Genomic DNA, 19,754 nt, shown 5'->3' on the forward strand with positions numbered 1-19,754 from the left:
CTTTTACATAATTGGTATACAACAGTTTTGCTTAAAAAAGATGCCTAGAGTTGAGAGAATCAGCCAAAACTTCAACAGTTCAAGCAGGTGGTTTAAGATAGAAATACATTGTTTTCAAATACATTTTAAATGTACAAGTTGGGGAAAGGAGATGCTGCTCTTGTATTATTTATTCTTAAAAAAAAGGTAAAATTTACTTAAAAAAAAACTTATTTAGGAAATTTAACAGGGAAAAGTAGCACTGGAATCACAAAATCAAATCTCAGAATAAAGTGTCATTTTAGAGCAGTATCCATGATGTGCATGGTCCATATAAGGATGGAACCACCACTGGCTTCACAGGTCAGTTCTGCCCATATTAAAAAAACCAAGCAATAAACAACAACAAAACACCACAAAAAACAACCAACCAATAAACAACCAAATAAAGACCCCAAAACCCAACCACCAACCTAAACATACAAGAAACATGCTTTGTCTTGGATATACCTCTGGTTTCACTGGCACCAGTGACTAAATCCTCAGTTACCAAACCCATGGAACATTGTTGGAACTAGAGATGCAACAGTAAACCAAATGCTAACTAGAAACACACCAGGTACTGGGGGTGGTTTGATTTCTCTTGATGCACTGAGTGTTTCAGCATAGGGATGGATGTGGACACTCCACTGTAGTCGTGTTTCTTCTAATGGTTCTGCATTTCCTGCGTGCTGCAGCTGCTTCTAGAGACCCACACTACCACTTAGAGTGAGTTCATGGGGCAGGATTCAGAAAGCTGCCTAACAATTGGTATTATGAACTGCACCCTCACAGTGTTCTGCAAGTCGCTTTAGTGGGACGGCGGGTGGGGAAGCAGCAGAGCTGGGCGAGGAGACGCGGCCATGCAGCTGCTGCTCACACCGTGTCCGATTGCGACGCTGCGCAAACTCCCTCCAGCCCAGTAACGGAATCAGAATATATAGTCAGATGAAAGTAAAAATCTTTATTGCTAAGTCGGCTGAAAAGGTAATGCAAAAATATTCTTACTTCTTGGACTGCTCTATACATCTGAATAAAGAATCAATGGAATAGTGTTTTCCAGCAATCTCACGTTACTTGCCTCTCCAAAGCAACACAAACACAGGCCACAGTGCTGAAGGTGCATTCATTGGACACCCCACTCCAATACACGATAAAAATGGGGATAATTATAGGTGCATGCCAGAGTGGGATACATAAAATATTCTCCTTCTTTAAACAAAAAGCATGAAAAAAGATTATTTAATAAATAGTTGGTACACTGCAATATTTCTTTAACATGCACTGGGTCATATGAGTCCAATTAAAAAAAGGTAACATTTCAAAATGTGAAAAAAAGAGGAAAAAACACACTCGAGTCTTCAGGCAGCAATGGGACAGCAGACAACAACTGCGCAAAACCAAAGAGGTGAACATACATACTGCCTGAAGACGGCCTTTGGCAAGGGACAGGAAAGCCGTCACTGCAGGAGCACGGACACTCCGGAACGTCCCGGGCACGAGGGGCGGCATTTCGGCCTCGCAGTCCGTCCCCGAGGAATCCCTGTAACAGGACTTGAGCCCTGAACTGAGGGTTCTGATCAGGTCCTGGCCATCTGTGGTGCTGCCTCCACCATGTTCCTGGTGCTGGGAGCAACTTGGAGCTTGTCCCTTATCCTCAATATTTGGGCCCTGACTACAACCTTTATGGGTTCCTTTTGCAGAAGCCTTTCTGGATAGGACAGGGCAGACAAGTCAGTGCCTTTAAAGTACCTGTTCTCAGCGAGCATGCTCACCAGCAGAGCCGGAATCACCAAAGACATGGACAAACCGACTCACCAGACTAACTGGCAGGTGGCAGCATGGAGCAGCCAAGTCTCTTACCGCTATTAACCCAAGTCTGGCATCACCAGCAGGAACAAAAGCACCTGACGAGCCAGGGCTGAGAACCTCTCTCTAATAGCAAGTCTGTTCGTGAATGGGACGTTCTTAGTGATGTGGCTCTGTGCAGACGATGTGTCACCTGTGCAAGAGCCACATACCAAATCAGGGAAGAGACTGAAGAACAGGAAGAGAACTGGGAAAACACTTTCCATCCCCTGCTACGAGTCCTGCACTAGACTTGCTCATTCATACCTGTTGCACCGACAGCAGTGCTCTGAGGGAGTTTGAAATCTAAGGTGGTGTTAGTAAGTAAGGTGAGGAAGAGAAAGGAGAAGCTTGCTGCCTCTAGGGAGGCAGGAGAATAAAAGGTGGTGGTGAAGCACTCAGGCGGTGCTGCCCAGAGTAAGACAAACAGTTCATAATATCAGCTTAAGCAGAGAAAGCCATGGACTCTACCTCGTGTAACAGAACAAGCCATGTTCTGCTGGGACAGTTCACACCCACAGAACATAGGAGCTCTCTTTCTGTCTCACAACCAGAAATGGCACTGGAGAATAAGGCTAAGCAGGAACTCCTTGCATTCCATTCTGCCACTACCAAGAGAAGGAGCAGCCCTGAGATGTGCAGGCTCCATCACAGAGTTTTATTTTCCTTAGTCGTTCCTCCCGAGCCAGGCAGAGCCGTTCACAACCCGCTCCCTGCGGCAATGCCAACGCGCCAGGCAACGCTGCTGGTTCAGACCGGCAACCACCCTGGATTTTCCACATCAGTGCAAGAAACAGACCTGATCTGCATTAACATCTGCCCCATCCTAGTGCAAGGTTTGTCACAGTCTTACTCAGAAAGAAGAGTGTATTTCTGCACCAGTCCTGTACTGAGCAGAGGTTGTTCTGTAGCCCTGGTAGGTATCAGAAAGTGTTAGGCTGGGCACAGATGTTTGATAAAATTCTCACCAGTGACTGAATTCAAAGTTACAGTCAAATACATTGGGATGAGCCTCTTCTGCATACTCCTCTGAAGAGAACATGAAAGAGATTTGGGGTTTACTTTTTTTAATCTTTTCTGCTGTTGTTTCTCTGCCTCAGGGATTCAAATGCTGCTGTTTCTGTGATTCTAAGAATTAGCTTTTCTCTCAACTTCCAAATGACGCAGGCATTTAAACAGCCCAAATTTGTGAGAGTTTAAGCTTTGGAAAAGTTGTGTTGTTTCACAATTACACTGTAACTAGCACAGGGTATATCCTAAAATGTTGCTCTCTTATGCATGGTAAAAATACATTTTTTCCTAGTGAGAAGAAATTCAAGGTGCTTTGAAATCTTTGTAAAACTCCATTAGATTTTGTCAAAAGATATATTGACAGAATTCTACAAGTAGTCTGCACAGTATGTCCTTCTGAGCAAGGCCTGAATTTGATCCAAAAATATACAACTCAAGCCCCTCAAAGCTCTTGAGAATAAACTTTCAAGTTTTCTTCATAAATATAATTAATAAAGAGGAAAAGGCACTAGCCCACATTACAGTCAGGATTATTGCACCACTGCTCTCTGCCAGCTGAGGAAGACGGATCCGCACGCTGCAGCGCTTGTTCACAACCCCTGCACACGATGAGCACACAGGCAGCCGACTCACCCACCCTGCACCAAAATCCTCACGGAATCACTGTGCCACTGCCGAGTGCAGACTGGCCAGCTCATCATGAGTGGGACTGTTTAATATCTTTTCCAGTGCTGATAAAGATGTTAAGATGAAAAGTTTTGTTTTTTTCCTTCTGCATTGAAACTAAACAGAAGTAAGTATGCTTTCACCTTGTTCATGGCCAAACTGGGTAGGTATCATGAAATGCAGGTTGCTGGGGATCTGGAATATGACTCCAGTTTTCAGAGGCAAGCGAGGATGCTGCAGCTGACAGTGCAGAGGTTCGTTGATGGGACACAGCACTGGATGCTTCCCCAGCCCCACTGCGGGCAACTGGGCTTCCTCCTAGACTGAGCACCTCACTGAAACAAGCATGAGCTCCTGTTTTGATTCCATGTCTTCTGGGTACAGGAAGCCTCTCCTGCGAAGCACCCATGACAGAGGCAGCCAAGCTGCTGCTGAGCTGGGTCTGTGCTCTGCAGCTAGAAGCACTGGCTCTACACATCACCCTAATCAACCGGTCCAGAGCGGATCTTCCCTATGCTCCACAGAAAATGCACCAGTAGGCACCTGTTTATTACTCAGCTGTGTATTTTCTCATCCTGCATAGGCTGATCCTACCATAACTCTCACTCTACCCTGCACCTGTGCTCATCAGAACACTGTTACTCTGAGTTCTCCACTGCCCTAACAACATCAGTTGGGAAAAGCCCCCACCACACCTGCTGTGGAGTGCTCTCTCTCCCCTAACCCTAAATAATAAAGTGCTGGGCTGAAAGGGAGCAGAACAGCTTAAGTGCAATCAATGAAAGTGCTTGCAGTTAATGTAGGAAACCATTCTTGGGTCAGTTTCATTGCAACTGGCTGTATTCTTTCAAGGAATAACAAAGTCAGGTCCTGGAGGGCGTGGGGGCTGCATCACAAATATTCACAGGACTCTGAACACTGAACATTGCCCCTCAGCAGCCTCCTCACGCCCACACTCGTGCCAGCCCTTCCTGCAGAGCTGGCAGAACCTCAGGGTTCAAGGAGTCACAGGCAGGTGCTGGAACACCTGCCTTCTTCCTAGTGCTTGCACAATTTCCAGACGGTCCCTAACAGAGCTCAGCTGCTGGTCTGAGTGCTCATAGAACAACTGAGACTCTACAGTGAAAAGTGGACAGCTCAGACCTCAGCCCTCCCAATTCTTCCTCAACTCTGTTAAGGAAGCAGCAGAAGACTGTACTTCTAGCAGATCCCAGCCGCCCTTGGAGGGTCAGACAGCCCCTACGGTACAGAGCTTCCTGGCACAGACACTGCGGGAACAGTACTTGTGGGGTTACAAAGCTGTGTCAAACTCCTCTGGCAGAGTCGCTGCATGATCCTCCTTCTGCTCCTGATCTGCTCCATTCTCCTCGTGCTGCTTCATTTGCTCCTTCACTTCCTCCTCCAGATCAGGTGGCACCACAAATTGATCCTCTGGCTCCATCTGGGATGGAGCAGCAAAATAGCCTGTCTTCTTCTTGGGTGCCTCTGTGGCTATTTCGATGAGGTTGAGGCTCTCCTCCAAGGGCACTATGGAGCCATTGGAAAGCTTCTTTCCATAAAGACAGCACGTGGAAAGAGATTTTTGCAGTTCACACTTCTCCTTGACCCCCTTCTGCACAGTGTTGCTGTTTACACTGTTCTGCCTCCGAATGATGAGGACAAGCCCAGCGTCATCCTCTGGCCCCGGAGCAGAGGAGCTGTACTCTGCAGCAGGAGGTTCGGACTCCAGGCCCTTTTCTTTACAGCAGTGGATGTCCACCTCTACCTCCACTTTACTGCCATTTGTCATCACACCTTCCACAGGCTGCTCATCATCGCTGTCCAGACCGTTGTCAGACTGGTTGCTTGAGAAGGTGGCACTGGAAGGCTGGCGCTGAAAGATACCAGAGGGGAGTACAGGATGCAGGCTGCAACGCCGCTCTTGCCGTGGTAGCAAACTGCCGTCAAGACCAACAGCGCTGTGTTCATCTGAAGCAGTGGAGCCCACCTCGCTGCTCACCTCAGAAGCAGACAGTTCACTGCTGAACTCTGAAGCGATCCCACTGCTAGATGAAGGAGTTGCTGGCTTGGTGGTGGTGGAACTAAATCCCCCAGGACCTGGCAGCGTGAGGCCGTGCATCTCGCATGTACAGCTGTCCTCACTGATGTTCAGACACACCACCATTGCAGCTACATTGTCCTGGCAACCATAGCTTTGGGCTAAAGTGCAGAGTTTCTTTGCCGCAGCCAGTGGGTCGTGCAGGTGGCGCACAGCTGAGACGGCCTCTGTGTAGGACAGGTGTTCCCACAGAGCTTTGTTCCCCAGAAGCAGCAGCTCATCTTGTACAGTCAGTGGAATGGAGCTGATATGTGGTTTGGGCAGGATCCAAGGATGCAAGTACGTGCAGCCGAGCATCCGAGTACAGCAAGTCACACCATTGACCTTGTTGTCCTGCAGACAAGAGAAACAGGGCAGTAGCATTAGATCTGCCACTAGATCATTTGGAGGACAGACCTTTGCCTGCCCGTGTACCGGTTTGGGGCACTGAGGAATGCTAGTGCACAACTCCAGTACACAAGACTTTTTGTCACCTTCTGAAGAACTATACCAAACTATTCTGAAACCTGCTGTACATTGATCAGAGAATCTCAGTCATGAGACTAACACAAAATTTATTTTTTCAGTATGAGCGAGATAGCAACTTCTTACTTTCCCATTGCAAGGCCAATTATCTAGACATTAAATCATTTCTGTGTATTTTCTATTTCCCGCATATTAACATATACCTGTGTTCTGATGTATGGACACTACATCCCAAGCAGAACGAGCAGGTGTCTCACACTCCTGCTGTAACCTGGGCTCTCCTTCCTGCTCCTGCTTGATAGTCCCCTGGCCAGCTTGGCACTAGTCTCCCAGCTGGAAAATTGCCCACAGTCCTTCGAAAAGTCAGTGCATGCTGAGTACACAGCTTCCCCAGTGCTTTGGATTTAAAAGTGTTCTTAATTTCTGTATCGTCTGGGTGTTAAACATTGCTGCCTCTGCTAAGTGTCAAAAGACAGCAGAGGACACATGGAGCAAAGTCTCCTTAGACAATGATTTCACTTTTATTTTTCAGAATCCATCAATCAGTCAGTTTTTAAACCATTTAACATGCTACATTGATTCTACACTTGTTTTTTAGTCAGAGTAGTATGGAGTATAGCACTTCACAGAGCTATAACACGTGAACAGATTAACCCTGTCAGAAACACTTTTATCAAATAATCTGATGCTTTTAAAAAGACCCACTGAGCATCAAACTCATATGACTGGCAATGATTTCTCAGACCTTCACTGACAACTTATTTTCCAGTTCTTTGGAACTTCCCTGTTATTTCCATGTGTTTGTACCAAGCTCCTGTAAAAAGGATGGTGGAAGATGAAGTGAAGAGGGTCCAAACCTACCTCTGTTATAATGGCTTTTTGCTCCTTGACCCTCTTGGCTTCCTCTGAACACTGTTCAAGGCTGAAGACTTTTGAGAGAGGGAGTGGTTTTCCACTTCGGCACAGAATGGCTTGGCACGTCCCCACATTGGCCACCGTCAGAAAAAAGTTGCTGACTGGATCAGTCATATCGTGACGAATGTAGCAAAGGACAGCAGAGGAACCCAACTTCTGCCCGGCCATGCCCAGCTTCCTGTGGGAGGAGAAGGGGTGGGAAGGCTCCAGACTCCAGTGATGGGCTGTCCCATCCACCTAATGCATTAATATATACCTATGCGGGTCCCACCAAGACCAGCTTGCTCACTGTCCTACCTGTGGGAGACCAAGAAGGTGTTGGACATGAACATGGTGTCTGACTGCTGTACCTCCTCCAGGAGTACATCGGCCATGGTGCACTGCAGTAAGCGTGGCAGCTCCTCATTCTTGTCACCATCAAACATGCCATACACAGCCTCCACCCCCTCTGCAAAGCTCCCCAGTGCCAGGGAGGACACACACAGCCTGTTAGAAAAGCATATGAGCAAAGTTAGTATGTCTCAAAAGATTATATTGCTCCCAAAACCACAGCCATCAGGCACCCTGCCATGAGTGCTGTTCTCACAAAGCAGTAAAGCCATCATCCCTGCATTCACTGCCTCATGAGATGTACAGCTGCAGTTCATTATTGGAACTCCCCAACTCTCCGTGACCACACTCAGGAGAGGGCAATGGGCACAGCCGGCAAGAGAAAGAGAAAGCATTTCTGCTAGGGTGGGAAGCAAAGTCCAGGCATCCCAGGATCAGCATGAAAACTCAGGGAAAGGACAATGCAGAGGCTTATGTTACCAAGACTGCGCAACAGACCTGGAGAGACAGAGGGACAGACAAGTTCTTGAGCAAAACAGTTCTGCCTGGGTTCTTAAGAGTGCGCTCCACCCAGCACCCTGAGAAGACAAAGTGTCAGCATGCAGCAGACCACAATACTCACTTATTTCTTTGGCCTGCCATCTCAGCTACTCCATGACTCCAGAAGGCAGATGTGAGTGCCGAGTCTGCCGTAAGGGAGGGCTTAGCATCAATCTTCAGTGTGGTAATGTGACTACAGAGAGGGAAGAACAGAAGTCATTCTCTCCTAGAGCCTGCTGAACAGCTTTTGGCCAAAGGACCTTGCCCAGCTTAGAGTTTTAGACAGCAGCTGGTGAAAAAGAACTGTGTCAAGGAGAGGAGTTTAAGGTCCTGGCATGGAACATTATAACTTCATGCAGTGCTGTGATACGTACTTCACCATCCCACTTCCCCTCCTGGGAAGGGTTCCCCTTCCCTGTGCAGGTCACTACTGTGTTGGCATCTCCACGGCTCACCTGAAGATTTCCAGCGTCTTGTGTTCTAGCACCAGGTTTGTGTTTCCGCTCAGGTCCAACTCTTGCAAGGCAGCTGGCAGTGCCTCAGGGATTAGGATTTCGGTTAACTCATTGCAGCTCAAGTCCACAAACTGCAGTATCAAAAAAAACCCACAATGACAAAGAAAATATTCTCTGTTCTCTGATGCGATCAGTTCTTCCACCACTCCTTCCAAACAACATATGACCCCACAAACAGGTCAGGAAAATGGGTCTGACCTACCAGTAGAAGAACAATTTTAAGCAGCAAATACTTATAACCTGCAATAGCCAAGACTCCAACACTGAAAGAATATGTCAAACTAAGGATAATAGAAGGCCTGTATATACAAACCTGCCTCACTATAGAACACTCCCTCCTGTCTCAAATGGTGAACCAGAAATACACCAAGTCAGAGACAGATGGTAAAGACAAATGAGAGATGAGCCACTTTTGATCAACTCTGAAAAGCAACAGATCTAGAATGCATATTCTGTGCCCTCTTCTCAGGTTGATCAAGCATAACGCTGGGATCTCCCATTCCTCTCCTAGCAGGTACTCTTCATTCTCCAACCCAAACTTTCCCAATACCTCTTTACCTTCTCCATAAGACTACCTGAATACGGGGCAAGTGCAGGATCTCTGGAAAGATGCTGATTTCATTAGAGTGCGCAATAAGTGTATGAAGCAGCTTGCAGTTTGCCACTGTTGTGGGAATTGTTTTCAGTTTGTTGCCACTGAGATTCAGCTCTTCCAAGTGCTCCAGCTTACTGAGTTTGCTGAAAGGGAAACAAAAGAATACTATATCTTACAGGCAAGAACTTGTCACTTTCTGAACATCCCTTCCCTCTAGCCAATCAACTGCACCACAAAAAAAATAGCTGATACTACGTAGTTTTCATACTAGAAAGACAGTGTGATATACTGGTTAAAAGAAGCAGATAAATAATTCTCATTGAAAAAGAACTTATGTAACTGAGAGCAACTGGAATAAGTTAGTAGGAACACATGGGAGTCTCCAGCCTCTTAAGTTTCTACGCTGAGCATAGATTTATTTTTATTTAAACTCCGAATTGTAAGCCTGGTGCATTAATTAATGAATGAAATTACATGACCTGCACTGGGCTGGAGTTCAGACAAGTCTGAATGAGGGTGTTCTGGCAAGACTAGAAAGCAACAGAAGGCAGCACAGTAAGCTGCGTGCCAGTGGCACGGAGGCTGCGCAGAAACACCACCCTCATCCCCACACATCCACCGTGGTCAGGAGGACAGAACCACCGCAGCCAACAGCACCCTGTGCCAATGCTCCTACAAGTGCTGCTCCTCAGGGTGTCCAGCAGTGGCTGGCCTTGTCATCAGGCACCAGGGGGAGCACCTTGCTTTGACACTGGTTCTGTACAGTCGCAGTAAGGCAGGCAACATCCTCCTGGTCAGCATCATCTCACCCCCCAGCACTACTTACCTTGCAGGGAAAGTCTGTAGGTTGTTGTTTGCCAGATGCAAGATCCGTAGGCTTGGATGCCCCACCAAGACAGGGATGCACTGATCTGTGAGGTTATTATTGGTCAAGTAAAGCAGCTGCAGCATGCTCAGACTCTCCTCCTCTGTACATGCGGGTGGCAAGGACTCGAGGCTGTTTGCAGATGCATTCAGGTACCTGAGGCTAACCATAGCAAGTGCAAAAATCAGACTTTACATCATCTAAACTACTCCATCAACAGCAGGAAAAGGAGCTATACAATTGCCATTGTGGACAGAGCAACAGCATTAGACAGGAGGCCAGACAACATAGTGTAACATCCGTACTCACATTTTTATGAGTTTACTAATGATTACTAGCTACATAGCAAAATGCATTTAACAGCAAACAGTGCTGAAGAGCCTGTGAAGGGGGTGGGTAATACTGGTGGAAGCAGACTACATAAACTCCTACTCAGTCTTTAAAAGAAAGGTTGACACGTCTGAATAGACAGTCAGTTAGGAAGGGTTGTTCATTTGTAAGGGTCTCTCTCACTGCTCTCCAACGACCTGATGTACTTTCTGCTGTAGTAACTGAAAATCTGTATGGCTTCTTACCTTTGCAACTACTTTAAAAGACAAAACTCTTCAAGCAGTAACATGATCTTAGAAACAGTTGCAACTGAAGCTAATTCTTCATTTGGCTGTTGGGTAAAGAAAGCCTTTATTTTTCTGTAATTAAACAGTAACAGGGACTGATTCCCTCAAATCAGTTTGATGACTTCCTCATGGTGCCTGAATCACCCTCTCATAAAGCACACACCTCATTATCTCCTGTGCAAAGGGCACCTTGCAAGGACCATCGCAGATGCCACTATCAGTCTTTACAGCTCCAAAGATTAATGAAGACAAAAGACACTCGCTACTGCCACTCACTTCAGAGCCTTGACAAAGAGTGTCTCCGGGAGTTTAGTCAACAGGTTGTGCTGCAGGTCCAGCACCTCCAGGGGAATGTGTTCTACAAGGGGTGGAAGACTCTGCAGACGGTTGTGCCCCACCATCAACTTCCGAAGGCTCAAGCTGCTGAGGATCCTAGAAAGACACAGGGTTTTCTGTATCAGCTTGGTTCACTCCTCTTCACATCCACAGAGTGGGAAAGGTAGTATTTAATTGTTATAATTTGACTGTACAGCAGATTAAAATACACTGATCCATAAAACAAATAATGACAAAGCAGAAAAACACATGTGGAAGGTGCCTCAATCACTGTGAACACTTGCAAGTGAACATTCATTTCCCTCTATGGTACTGCAGGTCAGTATCTTGCAGTGCAAACCTGTCTGTCTGCATACGCCAAGCACTCCGTCAGGCAGAAAAAAAAAGAGAGGTCACAAAGTATGGATTTAAATGTTCATTTTCACTTGTACTCAGAAATAAGTTCTTCCCTTGTCAACTTAAATTTAGAGCTTTACCATGCTGCACAGCACTTCTGTATTACTTCCGAAGCTGTTGCCACATTCTCCAGAATTGCAGTGCTTATTGAAGGAAAAAGGCTCCTCCCCATGAGCTGCAGAGGATTGCTTGCAGGAATTTTGAGAAAGGACATATGAACACGTATGGACATAGCCTAGAACCACCCTGCCCATTTGCGTGAGGTGATAATTTGGGACAATATTCCGAGAGCCCTGCACAGAACACCTCTGAGGCATGAAATGCTAAAGCTGCATTAGTGCACTGCTCCACGTGGGCCAATTAATTAGGTTTCTTTCTGTATGCTGTGGCTTCTCAAAGCTAATGATACTGGGAAAAAAAAAAAAAAGCCATTCAAATGCAGATACACCAATTTCCTTATTCAAGCCGACCCATCCAGAGCTGGCTTGGGTATCTCCACTCAACACTGTCATGCACCAATTTGATACAACTCTAGTTTCAGATAAAAGAGCGTAAAAGAGAACTTCATTGTGAACTATATCTCCTCACATGAGGCTCTTTAAGCTTTAGTCTGCTGGATTAACTTGATCAATGGCTGAAAATCAACGCTGGCAAAGTTCTACCTCTACACAAGACATACTTACAGTGTTGATGACAAACACATATTGGAAGAGATCCCTAATTTTACACAGTAATTTTTATACAGCAATTAGTACTCTTTAAAAATGCTTAAATTCATTTTCAGAATACACATTTCTATGTCTGAATTCTGCAGGTTCTTTTTGCATAACATACTTAAAACTTGCTTTTTTTTTTCATCCATTGGCATTGCTAAAATTATTTTCTAAGTTCTCATTATTGCATTCTTGTCACATCCTTTTCTGCTTTTGATGCATGTAGTCTTGTCTCTGACAACCATCAGAATGTCACTGTGAAGATCACTTCTGCATTTCTCCACTGTAATCCACCCTTCCGTTCAATTTCAATACAGCTTACCCTACACGCCGTGTCTCATTCATTACAGTCATACCCCCACCAAACACACTTGTTTGGCTAAGAACATTTGTGCTTTGCTTCTTTCCATGATATCCCCGGTACCCTGTAGAAGCCATAAATATCTGCAAAATTACATTAGATCTTGGTTCCCCTTTACCACATTTCTGCAGAAACTGAAAAGGAAACACGGAGAAAGGAGTTGGCTACTGAATTGCTGTGAAAGCTACTTTTGAGATCAGCTATATTGTATCTGATATCTCCCTGTGAAAAGTAACAGATTAAATCTCTGTGGGGCAATAAAAGACATAATGGGGCCCCACCTATGACCTGTGTTCACAAACACTATGGTAACATAAATAAATCATAGCAGTGTGTTCTACTTCAGGTGCAAACAGCTGCAGCAGAAGCCAGAAGTATAGGATGAAATTACTTGGCCCCTGTAATTCAAGAAGCTGATTTGGAAGTTAGTTCTTTCCAACATTTGAATACAGAGTATTTTCAATGCTGCACAGAGAAAGTGGATTATATCTGTGCACAACAAGGAACAAAGCAAGTGGAACAGCACTGCTCCTCTCTCCTCAGTCAGCTCACCACAGAAGCTCAGCTCTGTATAAGAAGAAGGTTTGCTGACCTTGATGGAAGCTCCACAAGGAGATTGTAGCTCACATCCAAAACTTCCAGTTTCTTTGCTTCACAGGCCCAGTCTGGGACACACTGCAGTTGATTGCTGAGAAAAGCAAGGGGGAAAAGCTAAACAGTAGCACTCCATATGGAACACAGGCTGTTTGAATGGTGCATGACAGCAACAGCCAAACCAAAACAACAGGCAGAAAATGAACAACAGTACCTGAGCTAGTCATGCAGAATTTAGCTCACAGCTGGCTGTGTAATGCAAACCGAGCTGGTGCATGATTAGTAGAAGTACTGATGCAAGGTTCTGATGACCAGGCTTTTTGTTTACAGCACTGACATCAGCAAAACAGGCCACCCTATGCTATCCTGCTGTTGTGCTTCAACCCAGAACTGAAGCAAAAGGTGCTCAGGTCCCCTGGGTATCCTGTCTTACAGGTCTCACAATGCTGCTCCCAGGGCAGACGTGAGCAATGAAGCCAACAGCAGGGATCACTGGCAGCTACTCTAAACGTTTGCTCCACAGACTCCCACCATTCAGCTCAGTAAGCTGCCACCATCCAGTGGTCCCTGCTTGGTTTTTGTGCTGCTGACAACCTACAGCTGAAGGACAGCTGGTCGTCTCACCAGGTTGCGCTGGTTCAGAGGGGCTTCTGGTCTCGGACACTTGCATCACCCTTTAGTGCTGGGCTTTCGAGTTCTATTGTGAAGGCAGAATAACTTCCCTCAATTGTTCTCAAAAACTTGAAAGCTCAAGAAAATTTCTGTAGAAAACAGCAAAGGTGCCCAGATACTTGCTTTATATTCTGTGGTGTATAGTTACTCACTGAGAGAGTTCTAGACGTGTCAGTTGACCGGGAACTGGATAAATATTGACAGTTGTCAGACCTGATGAAGTAAAGCAAATAATTATGATTGCAGGGCTTCAGAGGGAAAACAGCATAGAGGAGCAGACAGAGTAGCTAGCAATTGAGACCCATAGTCTTATTCTATGCATATTCAAGGTTTCTACTTGTAGTTCCCAAGACAGAGTTCACACTTCGTACATCTGCCATATCACACGACAGCTTTTCACTATCCTGTTTCTCCATCTGCCACGTGGGGCACCAGAACAAGGGAAAACTGTACTTTTATTTGTGGACTCCCAAACACATCTCACTGGAAGAAGAATTCCTTGGACAGTAAACTCAACCTCACAACCTCCTCCCATTACACAGCCTGCTTACACACATGCATATGTGATCCCTAGGAGCTGACCTCAGAAGACCCATCACACATGGTCTCACTACTGTAACATCAGCACAAGTTCTTTTGTGTGTGTGGGAGAGGGAAAAAGGCTATTTTAATTTGTTCCCAGGGCTTGAAGGAAGAAGGCAGGTGAAGAACGCAAAAAGACATACAGTTGCTGTTTGCATAGAGGGCCCGCAGGGAGAAGCCGCTCAGCGTCAACTCTTTCAGCTTATTCCGCTCGCAGTGCAGCTGCTCCAGGCTGCCCAAGGAGCTCAGATCCAGATCTGTCATCTGATTGTCTCGTAAGTCCATGTAAGTCACAGATTTGTTCCCCTCCAGTGTGTCAGCTGTTGCTCTCTTCAGGTTGTTCAACCTAAACACTCAGAGATAAGAGTTCTAAAGTCAGAAAACAGGGCACCAAACACTGGACATCAGTAAGAAGAAAGAAGCAAGAAGAGGAAAGGAAGAGTTCTGGTGAAGGCTAATGCCAAAGGTGAGCACAGTGAAATGCGTGAGGAGTAATGGTGGGTTTCAGGTAGTGAATACAAAGAAAAACATTTCCTTTGCACTGCTATGTGAAACCACTTTACTAATTCCCCAGTGTTTAAGAGATTCTGAAGGTTAGTCTAGAAACCAGAAGCCAGGCCAAGGGACAGCTACTTTGCATAGCCACAGGAAGCTAACGCTGAGACCAGACACTGTGCCACAGACAGAAAGTTCTTTGTCCCTTTCTGAGAGCTCTGCAGTCGGCAGCCTGGAGAAGCAGAACCACAATTCTGGGACAGGGGGAAGGCAAAAAAGGGCAGGAGAGATCAAAGCTCATGGTAACCATGGAACAAAAGAGGAAACTTGAGGGTTGAGCCACATTCAGTGGCTTAAGGCATTGCTCAGTTAACCTTGCTTCTCTAAGTGAATTTTGCACTCCCTAAAAGTTAAACAATCAGTAAGAGAAAACATTACACCTAGCTTGTTGCAAAATGTGCTAGAAGTTACACCGCTCCTCTGCTGTAAATGAAAGTGGCGAGTTTTCCCCCCTTACCTCAGGTCCACACTCTTGATGTGACTCATCCGGGTCAGCGCCGCAAGGTCCAGGGTGTCCAGCGAGTTCCCTGCCAGCGCTAGTTTGTCTAAGACCACGAGTTTCTCACAAACTGCTGGCAGTTCACAGAAGTTATTGAAGGAAAGCCCAAGACAGCTGAGCTGTTGCAGACTTCCCAGTTCTTCTGGTAAGGACGTGAGGAAATTCCCGTCTAGCCAGAAGGTCTGGAGGCTGCAGTAGTGAAAAGGAGAAACAAAATAATTCAACAAAGAGTAGTGAACACTTAGCATTTTCAGTTAATTTCCTTGTATAGCTAGCTCGTCTCAATGTGGTTATTTTTAAAGGTACCTAAAAGCTAATTTTGTTCTTATACACATGAAGTTACTGGAACACTTTTATTATGCATGTAATGGGCTTGGAACTGCACGTATGTAGTACAAAATTGCTCCTAAATTATTTTGGAGGTAAACTTCCACTTGTGCCAAAGATTCTAAGTCACCATAATCAAAACACGAATCAGTACTTACATTGTAAATGGAAGATATTTACCAGTCACTCAGTATTCTACACACTAATAACTCCTCACATAGCATGCTGGACAATCTTTACAAGACCTATGACAAACTAAACCCACACCCAACAGCAGCAACAGTACTGATTTGTTTCATAAGAAACAGTAAAAATCAACTGCAGCTTCATAATCCAATCGCTGGAATCTCATATGATTATTACGGCACTTACATCTGCGGCACTTATGTACAGTTTACATACAAATAATAAGCAGAAATTCAGAAAGTCACGCACCTCTGCAGCTGCAGAAAAATGCGCATTAACTTATCTGAGAAACAATACAATTGTCTTCAGACAATGCTTCATCTGCATCATGCTTCCTCATCTTTTGTACATCAGAAGCTGCAATGTTTTAATAGTAGTGATTAAGGAATTGCACCTGACACTGTCTTTGGTTCCCTTGTACTTTAAACTTGCATGCAATTAAGAAATCTGCAATCCTTTTTGTGCAAGACATTTATGAATACTCAGGCAATATAACCAGCATGCTCGTCCTTGTGTAAGGAAGGTCCTTGGGATCTGAGAGGTAAGTATATTTCTCCCTAGCTCTACAAAGCCCAGCTGATCTCCATATATGTTCCACTGTACTAATCTGTGGCTTCTGGAAAGGTCCCTGACAGCATGATATTTAGAAACTCTTAACAGTTTTTATGCAAACATAACAATATTTATGGTTAACTGATAAGGCACCACCATAATAGCAGTTTAAAAAAAATCAAAAGAGAATGTAGGAAGGAAATAACAAGAAAGCAGGCAAGGGAATGAAAGATGGCAGCAGATGCAAAGAGAACAAGATACATTCAAATTTACAAAAAAATTGGACATAAACCTCCAAGAAATCATACAAGTCACCCCAAAGTAAAAACAACAAAAAACCCCAAACAAAACAAAAACCCCAAAACACACATTCCACAGAGAACACAGAAAGCTTTGAGTTTACTTAACCTGAAGTGAGAATATATTCATATGCTTAGAAGCCTTCACGTTTACTCTAGTTCAGTAAGGTGGCACCTGTGATTCAAGGCATGTTAACTGTCTTCCTAGAACGCTCAAAGTAGGCAAAATCCCTTAGTCTCCTCCATTAGAAAACTGATTTACACTAATATATTTTACATAGGTAGCAAATCAGGGAGGAACCCCCAAGTGATGAACTTGCTATATACCAGTGACTTAAAATGGTAACTGTATAAACGTACTGTGGTATCTTCACTTTCAAGGAAAACCAAAGTTTATTGGACACCTTGGTTCTCGATGTTCTGATGGGGTCAGATCCATCACTCAGTCTCCAGGGGCAGGACAGGCTGCCCCAGCTCTCAGGCACCTTCACGTCAGCTGCGCTCAGGTGAAGCACCCAGGATGCTTATGACCACAGACAAAAACAATATACTCACTTCAACAGTTTGCCAATCTGGCTTGGCAAGTAACGAAGCCCATTGCAGGAAATATTAAGCTCTGTCAGAGTAGAGATCTCACACAGTGATACAGGAAACTCTCCCAGTCTGTTATGAGACAGGTTCAGGCTCTTCAACTGAGAAAACCTATTGGCAAGAGTACCAGTTAATTCACAAACCTCCACAGTATCAGAGCAAAAACATACAAAACCAGTCAGAAATAAATTTTAAGTCTCTGTATGCTGGCAATACAGTCAGCTAACTCATTAGGTTTTAAGTCACCTAAATTCTGTAACACAGCAGCAAAGCAGAAAAGCGATCAAATACCATGGTTTTATGGCAGAAACTAACAACCTTCTACCCTGACTCCTGACAAAATAACTCCTAGTGACTGTTACTAAGATTAAGGATAGTAAAAATACTCAGTTCAAATGATTTACCTACAAATAATTATTTAGAGCAACAGTCTATAATTATGCAGCTTGGTGAAGCAGGAGCTGAAAACATTAAGTGGAGCTATTCTGAGAATAAACCAGAAGCAGGGAATTCCCTGTCCCAGCAGGATACACCAGCCCAGCGGAGTGGAGGAAGGACGGCAGGATTGGTGGCAGCCCCAAGCACCACCTGCTTGTCAGAGTGTGCACAGGTGTGGCCACACGAGCACTGACCAGCGTCCCCGTCCCTGCGGTCCGGCTGCTGTTCCAGCTCCAAACAGGGAGAGCAGACCGAGCACAGGCTGGGGTCACCTGCCAGAGATTCTTCTCAAAGAGTTCCTGCCTCTTTCTACAGGCCACAAGTAATAACCTGCCCACCCCAAACTGGAACCATCAGAAATTAATCCAGTGGGGAAATTAATATCTTACTTTTATGAGACAATCGCAAATTTAATGTAATGTACCAGAGGAGTACTTCCTGGAGACATGTCCTTCATTCATCTGCTCTACCTACCATACGTTTTGCTAGGCAATAGACATGGGTGGTTTGCTTTGGAAAGCACCCTGTCACATAAATAAGGGCACAGATATTTGATGTTGCTGCAGCCATGAACAGACTCTTTTGTAGTGTAACTGAAAGCCAAGGAGAAAGATGCTGTACTGGTAATAGCCTTCCTAAGGTGAACATATTGTATGGTGCAAAGATCTAAAAATGATACAAAAATTGGAAACTTGCACACAGAACTTCACAACAATAATGGGAAAGAAGAAAACAATGAGGATAAACCTATAGATCTGAACTGTCTTATTATCTGGTTTAACTTTTAGAGATTTAAAAAAAGATAACAGTTCTCAGAGTTTGGACTAAGTGAATGCTCTAATGAAACTGTTTTCTCTGGAGTTCTACAAAGCCTTTTCCTATGGCACCTGCATTAGCACTTTGCATTAGGAGAGCATGGTGAGAATCTGCCCCAAGAGCCAGGATGTTAGACACAGCAACATAACCAATTTTTAAAATCATCACTCTGCAACAACATCAAAGCAAACACAAAAGGGGCATAAATTTCCAAAAGCTGGAGGGAAACTGCTATGTGACATTGCTCCTCGAGCAGACCACCATGTTCGTTGGGAAGGATAATACTCAAAAGCCTTTTGAGTTCCCCTTCTGCTCCTTCTCCTTTGCCTCAATATTCTCAGCAGCATGGATGTAGGAATGGAATGCAAACCTAACTCTCATTCCAGTTGTTCATGTACAGGGAATAAGGATCCCAAAATCGTTACGGCTCCTCGAGCTTTGGGTTGTGCTCTCACAGGGCATATTGAGATTAGAGCAAAGAGGGGTGGAAACACAGCAAGAAGACCTCCGTGGGATGGCCATCCTCTGCTCGGCAGCCCAAACCCGTGTTGGTCCCAAACGTTCCCATGCTAACACAACACCCTGATGTGTTACCAAAGCGTGCCAGCACAGCTCTGTATCAGCTAGCTAGAACGGTGATAACACACAGGCACACGTACACATACGTGTGCACACACACTTGTCAACAGAGATCAGACTTGATGATGTTTTCCAGAAAAGGAAGATACTTGAAAGGCAGTACACTACACAAAATATAAGCTAGGAGAGGTTACAAAACAGGTGGTGTTATTTAGTTTCCTTTGCCTAATGCTTCCCTTTTAATTATTTTGTTTCATTGTTTTATAGTTATAGCTAATGAGATTTCTAGAGCTTCAAAGATTTTCTCAGAGGAAAAGATCTCATCATTGCAAAAAATTTTGCTGTTTGGAGCTGCCCATCTCTGGGCACCGATAACACCTACGGCAAGTGAGCAAGCTTCTTCATTTGAGGCTGTGACCTGATAAACATCCTAAAAACCTCAGAAAGAAAATCTTTTCAAAAGGCAATGAGCAGCCTTATGTGGGTTACCTAATGCTACCTGTTTATTCAAGACTGTGTGAAGTGAGGGCTTCTTTTATGGTTTTTGTTTGAGGATTTCAGCTTCATCAGACAGAGTCACTGCCAGGAAAAGAGTTGAGTTTCTGACATGTCAGATCTCTTGTTGACTACATGCAAGGTCAAAAGAAATGTCAAGCCCCTTTGCTGATCCTGTGAACCAAGGATATTGCGTTTTAGAAAATAAAGTTCTGATACAGTTTTCAACACCATAAAATGTATTTGAAGAGAGGAGTAGAAAGCAAAATCTTGAATTATT

At 44.8% G+C, this 19,754-nt stretch overlaps 1 protein-coding gene across 1 annotated transcript in view; it reads right to left on the reverse strand.

Annotated features, from left to right (window-relative positions):
* Positions 1-70: 70 nt before the first annotated feature.
* The window catches only part of PHLPP2 (PH domain and leucine rich repeat protein phosphatase 2), a 31,263-nt gene continuing 11,579 nt past the window's right edge, over positions 71-19,754 (reverse strand). Inside the window, exons 7-19 of the mRNA XM_065847983.2 lie at positions 17,111-17,257; positions 15,150-15,380; positions 14,281-14,483; positions 13,708-13,768; positions 12,882-12,977; positions 10,760-10,915; positions 9,828-10,028; positions 8,982-9,144; positions 8,347-8,477; positions 7,974-8,084; positions 7,319-7,507; positions 6,968-7,199; positions 71-5,974 (exon numbers count right to left, since the gene is read on the reverse strand). Of these exons, the coding sequence (XP_065704055.1) occupies positions 4,835-5,974; positions 6,968-7,199; positions 7,319-7,507; positions 7,974-8,084; positions 8,347-8,477; positions 8,982-9,144; positions 9,828-10,028; positions 10,760-10,915; positions 12,882-12,977; positions 13,708-13,768; positions 14,281-14,483; positions 15,150-15,380; positions 17,111-17,257 (3,061 nt within the window). The 3' untranslated portion in view covers positions 71-4,834. The remainder of the gene's footprint in view (positions 5,975-6,967; positions 7,200-7,318; positions 7,508-7,973; positions 8,085-8,346; positions 8,478-8,981; positions 9,145-9,827; positions 10,029-10,759; positions 10,916-12,881; positions 12,978-13,707; positions 13,769-14,280; positions 14,484-15,149; positions 15,381-17,110; positions 17,258-19,754) is intronic.

The sequence above is a fragment of the Patagioenas fasciata genome, chromosome 13, assembly GCF_037038585.1.
Source record: "Patagioenas fasciata isolate bPatFas1 chromosome 13, bPatFas1.hap1, whole genome shotgun sequence".
Classification (NCBI taxonomy): domain Eukaryota; kingdom Metazoa; phylum Chordata; class Aves; order Columbiformes; family Columbidae; genus Patagioenas; species Patagioenas fasciata.